The sequence below is a fragment of the Lygodium microphyllum genome, chromosome 1 (genome assembly GCF_053477565.2).
Source record: "Lygodium microphyllum isolate KBCC chromosome 1, Lygodium_microphyllum_v1.1.10, whole genome shotgun sequence".
Lineage (NCBI taxonomy): Eukaryota > Viridiplantae > Streptophyta > Polypodiopsida > Schizaeales > Lygodiaceae > Lygodium > Lygodium microphyllum.
This window is the reverse complement of record NC_141135.1, coordinates 94,627,097-94,636,997: the sequence shown is the minus strand read 5'-3', so window position 1 is coordinate 94,636,997 and position 9,901 is coordinate 94,627,097. Positions and strand designations below refer to the sequence as shown.

Here is a 9,901-nt window from a genome sequence, read left to right as displayed (position 1 = left end):
CATGTCTATGATGCATGTTTGGCAAAAAATCTCACTTTACATTTGTAAAGCATGTCTGGAATAGTATGAGACCATTACAATTGATACATTCTGATGTATGGGGACCAACCCATAATGCCTCTCTGGGAGGATCTAAATATTATGTAACTTTCATATATGATTTCAGTCGATATACTTGGGTATATATCTTGAAACACAAGGATGAAGTGTTTGCTATTTTTAAAGAATTCAAGAGGCAAGTTGAGAAGGAATTTGATTGCTACATCTCATGCTTGAGATTCGATAGTGGTGGGGAATATGTATCTAATGAGTTTGACAGATACTTAACTATAAATGGCATTCGCAGACAACTCACATGTAGTTACACTTCACAATAGAATGGTGTGGTTGAAAGAAAGAAAAAAGTGCTTATGGAGACTACTCGTGCGATGCTGAATGAAAAAAACATGCCACTATACTATTGGGTTGAGGCTGTTATGATAGCCATATATGTGCTGAATCGAACCCCCACTATAGGTATACATGGAATGATTCCATACTAGAAACTCTATGGGCACAAGTCAAACATAAGTCACATGAAAGTTTTTGGCTGTAATACCTATGAGAAACGTAAGAAATTGGATCCTAAAGCGCACAAGTGTGTGTTCATTGGTTATGCACAAGAGAGGAAGGCATATAAATGTTATGATCCATCTACTAGAGAGACACTCTTTAGTAGAGATGTCATATTTGATGAAATGGCTTCATGGTATGCATCATCTACTACCATGCCTACAGATATGCCTTCAAACATTGGTTCTCATGTTATTTCGCAGCAGAGTGTTTCTGTGTCAGGGCCTACAGGTGGTTTGTTTTCTAGTGTATCTCCATGGAGGACTGGCAGATTGAGGAGTTCTACATCACCATCCACCAACAACACTATGTTAGTGAGGGGGATAAATAAGGTAGAAAGTAGAGGAAAAGAAAACGTTTCTGATGATATTTTTGGCATGATGACTCCTGTTATGATTACTTCTAGTTATGATTCATATGACAATCTTGATAGTGAACTTGGTATTCCATTTGTATTTACGCTTGGTGCTCGATAGAGCAGGTATGTTCCGCCTCATGAAAGAGGGGAATCAAGAAATGCACCGCAGTTGAGATGCTCGCAGAGGGCCAAATACCCAATGGATAGGCTCACATTTAGTGGATATTCTGCAAAGCACTATGCATACATGACAAAGGTTATGGAGTAAAAAGAACTTGCTACGTTTGTTGTGTTAGATATGATCAATGCCCCACCCTCATTAGGTGCTACCAATGATCCATGGTGCTCAAAGTTGTAAGGCCCCCATTATGAGGAGAAGCCAAGTGTGAGCCCGGACATTGGTGGAGTCCTGACTTGTATATCAGATGAGGTCTATGTGACCGGATGGCAAAAAGGTGACCATTGTGGATCTAATCTTTGGGTTAGATGGAGAGGTTAAGTTGGTAGCAACTCGAGGCACATTGCATTGAGTTGCGTGGTAAGGGAGTTAAAAGGGGTCCCTATTGTGGTAAGGGAGTTAAAAGGTAAAGGGAATATTCCCTAGAATATTCCCTGGCCGACTAGTGGAGGCTCATATGGTAGGTTGGCGGTCAGCAGGCCGACCTAACGACCTTCGTAGGCTATAAAAGCTAAACCCCTTCATAGCCATCACTCACTCATCTTTCACCCAGTCACAGTTGTTGTTCCAGCTAGCCTTAAGCTCTTCACCTATCTTCTGTCTAGATCGCTATCTAAGCTTCACACAATGGAAGCGCACGGGTGGACAGAGCCATCTTTGTATCAGTTGTTTGAAGTTAAAGAATTTACTGATTCTCCTCTTATTTGTTGTGTACTCTCTATCTCTTTCTCAGATTCTGTTCGCTGCGCCATGTAATATTTTACATGTTGAGGACGTAGTGGATAAGAATTGGTGCAAAGCCATGGATGAAGAAATAGCTGCATTGACTGAAAATCAAACTTGGGATCTTGTTTTATTGCGTGAAGGTAAGAAGACCATAGGCTACAAATGGGTATATAAAATCAAATGCAAGTCTAATGGTAGCATAGAGAGAGAGATGTAAAGCCAGGTTGCTTGCCAAAGGATATGCTCAAAAATATGGTTTAGATTATGAAGAAACTTTTAGACCAGTTGCCAAGATGGCAAACATTAGAACTATAATTGCTTTGGCTGAAGCAAAGGGTTGGAAATTGACAGTAGATGGATGTAAAGAATGCATTCTTGAATGATGGCTTGGTAGAGGATGTATTCATGGATCAACTTGAAGGGTATGCACACCCACGGATTCCTCATTATGTCTGCAAGCTAAAGAAAGCTTTGTATGGGCTAAAATAAGCTCCAAGAGCCTAGCATGCATGGATTAGCAGTTACTTGCAGAGTCTTGGTTTTATGGTTGGAAGGGCTTATCACAATCCATTTGCTAATAGATAGAGGATCGGTTGTGATAGTCATCTACGTGGATGATCTCATCATTATAGGTGATGATGACATTGGAATACAAAATGTGATGAGTATGCTAAAATTTGAATTTGACATGAAATATTTATGTGAGCTTGGGCATTGAAGTGATAAATCTAGTTAATGGATTGTGGTTGATGTAGAAACATTATGCTTTGGAAATGCTAAGAAAAATATGGGATGACAGAGTGTAAACCACTTGATACACCATTGGATCATAATATCAAACTAGACATAGATATTGGAGCTGAGATTGCAGACGTCACTATGTATAGATAGATGGTCGGAAGTTTGATTTACTTGAATATCACTAGGCCTAATCTAAGTTATGCAGTTGGGCTTATATGTCTATTTCTGCAAAAGCCCAGGAAACCACATCTCGATGTTGTAAGAAGGATTATGCAATATGTCATGGCGACAATAGACCATGGGTTGTTTTATGAGAAAGATAAGGTCGTGAAGCTCACTAGCTACATTGATGTGGATTGGGCAAGATGTCCTTATGATTGTAGAGGCATACTAGTGGCTATGCATTTAGCCTTGGCAGTGGGATGATCAGTTGGAGTAGTAAGAAGCAACCGACTATTACACTATCGAGTACCGAGGTAGAATATAGAGGTGCTACTTTAGTTGCATGTGAGATTGCTTGTGTGATGAAGTTGATGGCATATTTGGATATGTAGGTAGAGGCTCCAATGACACTATATTGTGATAATTTGAATAGTGTACTTTTGGCAAAAAATCTTATTTATCATGCCGAAAAGAAACTTATAGAGGTACACTATCATTTCATCTGTGAGATAGTACTTGTAGGAAAGGTGGATTTCCTACATGTGAAGATAGATCAGCAAGTAGCAAATATCTTTACCAAGTCCTTAGGTAAAGATAAATTCACTCACTTTAGATAGCTACTTGGTGTATAGCTATTGTCTTGAGCTTGAAGGGGGGAGTGCTGAGACTTCAAGCTCAAGCTGCATGTATGCCCAACATGACAGCTATGTGTTGAGCTATCTCTAGCATGTGTGTGTCATTGAATAAGTCGGGTTATGTCTTAACTGTAGTCAATAGGTCAGTATGGTTTGGATCACTTATATCTAGATGTATCAGGTTACTAAGGTTGAGTGGGACTACTTGAATAATGATGAAGAAAATGAGAGTAGCTAGCTCTGTGTGACCTCATCTCTCTCTCTCTCTCTCTCTCTCTCAACATAGCTCTCTCTCAACATAGCTACGAACATATACTCTCTTTTTCCCATTGAGAATACCATCTGCACTTTCATTCTCTACACATTGTGCATTTGAAAAAGTATTCCTAATATGCTCAAGCAATCTTTGAAGCTTACCTATTTGCTGATGACAATTTTAAGTTTGTAGCTTGCCTATTCTGAGCCTATTCTTAGTACGAATCTTATGCAAACAACTAGCTGGAGAGAGAGAGAGAGAGAGAGAGAGAGAGAGAGAGAGAGAGAGATTAAACCAAGTAGGTAATGATAATATGAGTGTTGAGACTTATTGATTGCAAGTTTTCTATTCATATGTGGTATGCATGCATTAAAAAAAAGCACAACAATAACTCACTTGTGACTTATGCTAGAGCTTGGTAGCCTAGTTGTCACCTTGTGCCTGAGAGAGAGAGAGAGAGAGAGAGAGAGAGAGAGAGAGAGAGAGAGGCTTGGTTCTCTCCTTGCACTTGAGAGAGAGAGAGAGAGAGAGAGAGAGAGAGAGAGAGAGAAGAAAATAAGAAAAGATTTTGGAAAAGGAGAAAGAGGATTCATGAAAAGATTTTGGAAGGTGGGTGTCAGATTCTAAGCCCCTGCTGCCCTGCATATCACACACCTCTCTTTTTCGTAAATATCACACACCTCTCTCTCTCTTTTTTTTTTTTCGTAAACACACCTCTCTCTCTCTCTCTCTCTTTCTCTCTCTCTCTCTCTCTCTCGTGTCGTGTTTTCGCTTCTGAGTCGCACATAAGCGCTGTGAAAAATATCGAGGCTCGAAGTGATTAGTGCCGGTTGCGCCTGTCTCTCTCTCTCTCTCGCCCGGTGGAAGTACTGCGAGGGATACCGGGGCCATGGAGTATTCTGTGCTGGATATTGGGGCGGCCATAAGCGGCTGGGGTGCAGTGATAGGGGTGACGGTGGCGATGGTGGCGTCGTACTACCTGTGGTGGTGGGCGGTGGCACAGCCGGCGGCGATAGCGAGGCAGCTGCGGGCCCAGGGCGTGTTCGTGCTCCCATACAACCCGGCGACGCTGGGCAACATGCTGGAGCTGGCGCGCTCCCTGCGCCTCTCCATCACCTCCACCTCCCCCCTGCCTTTCCCTGATTCCCTGCTCCCTGCTCGCGTTATCCCGTTTTACGCCCAGTCCTTGGCCAAATCCCAGGGTACCCCTCTCTCTCTCTCTACACGAGTGCGCGCGCGCAGTACACACACACACACACACATATATATATATGTATTCTCATCAGGGAAAAGGGATTCTTCTCTCTCGTTTTTCCCTATACTGTTCAACATCATGAGCTTCTCCTTCCCGAGGAGACACCACATACCTAACCAGCTATGCGGCCGCATACCTTACTAGGTGCGAGTCTGGGGAAGGGGATGCTGGCCCCAGATTAGAGACTAGCAGCCCCTTGCCCCTAGTTAGCTACGCAATAGCTAGCTATGCGATTCCTCCCTTTCGAAAGCTTATAACATTGTCATACTTCTTAGATTAGGGACTAGCAGCCCCTCCCTCGCAGAAGCTCATAATGTTGTGTTTGTCTGAATCTTCTTCCATATCCATCTAAAGCTTCTTCTCTCTCTCTCCCCCCCCGTGTAAGTTCCGGCTACATACGTCTGATCGTCTAAGGTTCTGTGGCAGGTGAAATGTTTGTCATGTGGTTTGGCCCTCGACCGCGGCTTGTCGTGACCGACCCAGAAGTCATTAAGCTCATCCTGACGTCGAACTTTAAGAGCTATTCGAAATCAAACAGCAGCTTCCACAAAATGACATGCGATTATTTTGGCAACGGATTATTGACAGCTAATGGCGACGATTGGAAAACCCAGCGTAACGCCCTGCAGCCCACATTCTATCCAGAGAGACTCAAGGTACTAAGCACTTAGGTTTTGCGAATGCATCAAGTGATTCAAGGAAGGAAAAATGTAAGGAATTTCAGTCAACTAACAAGAGTAGCATATTGAGTACTCTGAATTGCGACCTTGTATTGCAGGGTATGATGGAGGATATGCACTGTGCTGCAATGGAGATGACCAGTGCTTGGATGGAATCAATTAGCAAAGATATGGAGGGAGGAAGCCCGATGGAAGTGGAGGTTGCACACCATTTCAAAAATGCCACCGCAGACATATTAGCACGTACGTGCTTCGGGAGTGGGTACCAAGCAGGCAAAGGAGCATTTGAGAAGCAAACCATGCTTGCACCTATCTTCATCAAACAAGCAACCATGAACTTCATCATACCAGGATGGAGGTTGGATCTTTCTCAACAGTTTTTGACTAGAATCTTTTGCATTGTGGATTCCCATCACGTGTGCATTAACCTCGTGTGTATAATCCCATATCGATGCAGATATTTCCCCTCTTCTTTAAACAATCGATACTGGAGTCTTAAAAGAAGCATTGAGAAGGAGCTTTCCACCTTAGTAGAGTCGCGCTTGGATTCCAATTATAAACCGACAGGCAAGGTTGACCTTTTGGATGCCATTATTTTTTATGCAAAGTCAAAGTATGGGCCGATTCGTAAAGGAATATCCCCTAAAGCGTCCAAGCCAATTATCACCCAAGTGATAGATCAATGCAAAACGTTCTTTGTGGCTGGCCATGAAACCACATCCCACATGCTCACTTGGACCACGATGCTCTTATCTATCTACCCTGAATGGCAAGAGAAGTTGCGGGGTGAGGTGCTGGAGATTTGTGGTGCTAAGACCGGTGTGCCTACCATGGAACAAGTTAACAAGCTAAAGTTGGTAAGTGCTCTCACTCACATTGGCCTTTTTTTTTAAAAACAAGACGAAGTGTACACACACATGCATGCATACAATCACACTCTCAAACACACACACACACACACACACACACACACACATATCCATGCATGCATCCATACATTACCTATATAGCCCTATATGCATGCATACATCATATTCTATACTTACCTATCTAGCACACATACATCACCTATATAGCCCTATATGCATGCATACATCATATTCTATACTTATCTATCTAGCACACAGACCTAATTTTTTACAAACAAATATCCACAATTACATTATTTCTATGTGCATTCATGTTTTTTCTATAGATATATGCTAAATGTGAGTAGTTTTATTTTAGTGGATCTAGAAACTTGTGATACGTAACTTATCCTTATCATGCATGCATCCAATCAATAAGTATGGCAAAGAATAATTACACAAAAGTCAAGAATGCCTTCATATATTCATGCGTGCTACCAACTAGAAGTGATCTATCTTTAGGATTTTCATCAATTTTCTCCTTCTTTAGCATGACTTAGCAAAAGTAGCAAGTGCTTGGAAACTTCACAAAACACATGTAGAACATGGTCCAAAGCAAAAGCAATAATCCTAATTTCAACCTCCAGCATCAATCCAAATAGGGAATTTCAAAGACCATGGCCAAACATGCACAAGACTCTATCAAAACCCACATAGTAAGGAGAATAAGGACCCTAAGAAGTATAGGGAGAAGGGATTAAAGGTTTTAATCCAAGCACTTAACTCTTTAGTTATGGACAAGGCTTCGACAAAATTTATCTTAGTCAATCGGATGTCAGAGACCTATTAGATATTTAGGTGTTGCACCTAGCATTGTTTTCCCCATGAGGCAAAGCTTTGATTGGCGTATGCAAAAATTATAAGGGAAGCTAAAAATGAAGGGTAAACTCTGTTGTGGTCATGTCGATTGTATACCATTCTAAAGTTGTTGACCCCCATGATGTTTTTCAATGCATGTATCTTCTCCTTGTTCAAGTCAATGTTGGAAAATATTTTCAAAAAGATCAATTGCCTTTTGATGGTAAATGAAGGTTTTTATTTGAGTTCTTGGGATCAAATGACAAAGCCTAAAGTATGTTGTGGTTTGGGGATTGAATCTTTGCAATCTTCAACTATTAATGATGATTGAAGACTTTTAGTCATGGTGCATTATTGTAAATAGATTTGTGGTGCAAATGGGAGGGGATCAATGATTGGGATGCCCTTCTCAACTCTAAATTGAAAATGACTATCAAAGTCTCACAAACTACTCGAAAGCTTGTTGATTCTTGGCATGTTAATGTTGGCTTTTTGAAATGATGTGGAGAATCTAAGAAGCAATTCAACTAATCATTGGATCAAGTCATCTAGTGTAGCATGGATACTTTGTATAGCAATCTCACTCCTATGAAAAACTACGCCTTATCAAAGGCTCTATTTGATAAAGGTCTAAAATATTGGACAAACATATGGGATGCAAGTAGACCCAATTTTATGATGTCGAAAAGCCTGGTCTTCAATTCAAGCTCATGAATCCTTAGAAGTAGTGGCTTACTAGATTTCCGAGAGCAAGATGATTTGCCAATGGTCCTCTATACCAAAGGTGGGCATTTCCTTAAGTTTCTATGTTTGTAACTCAATGCATGGTTTTATTAATAAAAAAGAACAAAGACTTCAATGCCCCTAACACAATTTGGGTTCCATAGATGGCTAGAAAAAGAAAGAACCTAGTACTATTAAGCAATGGAAAAAGATACTGAAGAGGGTGTGGTTTAGTAGTCCACCCTTCACGTTGAATCTTATGTTGTGGAAAGTCTTGATAGAATTGTTTCATGTTGAAAATGAAAAAAGGAAGATGAATCAACCAAGCACATTATGTGGAACTATAATAAGACTCAAAAAGGTTGGTGATATTGCATGTCTCACATGGAAAAAGCCAGTCTTCATGGAGCTATTGTACGGAAGCAAGCACTCTTTGGAGATCAACGAAATTTGAATGAGGTGTCTCATTCGATATGGCTTGTGTTTGAGTGGTAATTATGCTTGTTATGTGGTTGTATTAGGAGCGTAGTTTTGTTTAGAAGAGTTGAGAATCACATAGTTGTGTCGACATTTTTGAAAATCTCCTTGCAATGAGTTGTGTACTTTGTTTTGCTATACTGAGATAATGAATACTATTTTTAAAGCAATCAGTAAACTATTAGGAAAATTGAGTACATCTTTGTACAAGTTGTTACTTGTTTTTTCTTTAATATAATCATATTTGCATTTTGAAAAAAAAACTAGAAGTGACCTAAGGAATCTTTACTGTTGTATCAATTTCATATTCTATATATTTAATCAATGTTTTTTTTTTGTAGATGGGAATGGTCTTTAATGAGTCTTTACGACTTTATCCAACTGTTCCAACATTGTTCTCACGCATTCCCACTCTAAATGGTGGAAATTTCAAACTTGGTGATTTGGTTTTGCCACAAGGTGTCACCTTCTCTATTCCTACTGTGTTTATTCATAGAAGTAAAAAGATTTGGGGGGATGATGTCGACATATTTCGACCGGAGCGATTTCACGAGGGTGTTTTGAAGGCTTGCAAGCATCCTTTTGGGTATTTACCCTTTGGATTGGGAACTCGCACATGCATAGGCCAATCATTTGCAATTCTTGAAGCTAAGATGATCATGATTGCAATTTTAAGGCAATTTTGTTTTTCTCTCTCTTCTAAATATCGACATTGCCCTGAATTTTTTATGACAATGCAACCGAAGAATGGCTTGCATATAATTGTAAACCATATTGTGTAACCATGATGCTCAACCCTAGCTTATATTTTATCTTAGATAAAATCTAGGTCCTAGGGTATTCAAAAGGAAACTAACCACATTACTTGCATTAAAGCCCTTCATTTAAGAAATCCCTTGTATATGTACATGGTACCCATAAAGCAGAAAAAACCACGTAGTTATAAGCTCTCTCAATTCACACATTTTCCTCCTTTGATTTGTGCACAATTATGTTTACAATTGTCATAGATGCATCCCTTATGTATCAAGTAGGTCATAAAAAATCTCAATTATATACCAACCAACTTATATATTAGAATTCATTTAGAAAAATTAATCACCACAAGATTGAGAATAGTTGAGAAGATTTCATGTTAAATCGTGATGCAATATACATGTTTTTTATCATACAAACATCAAGTGGAAAGTTATTCAACTTTTAATATTCTTTTACCGTGTAAGTTACCAATGCGTGAAAATTTTAATCTATACTACTAAAATCTACCGAACAACTTGACAAAGTTAAAACCCAAGACTACATGGTATGCATTGGATGCATTTCAAACATTTTTTAATTATGCCTTTTTTAATATATTTTTTCTTTTCCTTTGCTCTTCTTTATTAAATAATT

The 9,901-nt window shown here is 39.8% G+C and overlaps 1 protein-coding gene across 1 annotated transcript; it reads left to right on the top strand.

Annotated features, from left to right (window-relative positions):
• Nucleotides 1-4,401: 4,401 nt before the first annotated feature.
• On the top strand, nucleotides 4,402-9,541 carry LOC148041421 (cytochrome P450 734A1-like). Its single transcript, XM_087679205.1, has 5 exons — nucleotides 4,402-4,870; nucleotides 5,350-5,579; nucleotides 5,702-5,961; nucleotides 6,061-6,460; nucleotides 8,851-9,541. Exons 1-5 carry the CDS (start codon nucleotides 4,558-4,560, stop codon nucleotides 9,289-9,291), a joined length of 1,644 nt encoding a protein of 547 aa, XP_087535331.1. The 5' UTR covers nucleotides 4,402-4,557; the 3' UTR covers nucleotides 9,292-9,541.
• The last annotated feature ends 360 nt before the right edge of the window (nucleotides 9,542-9,901 follow it).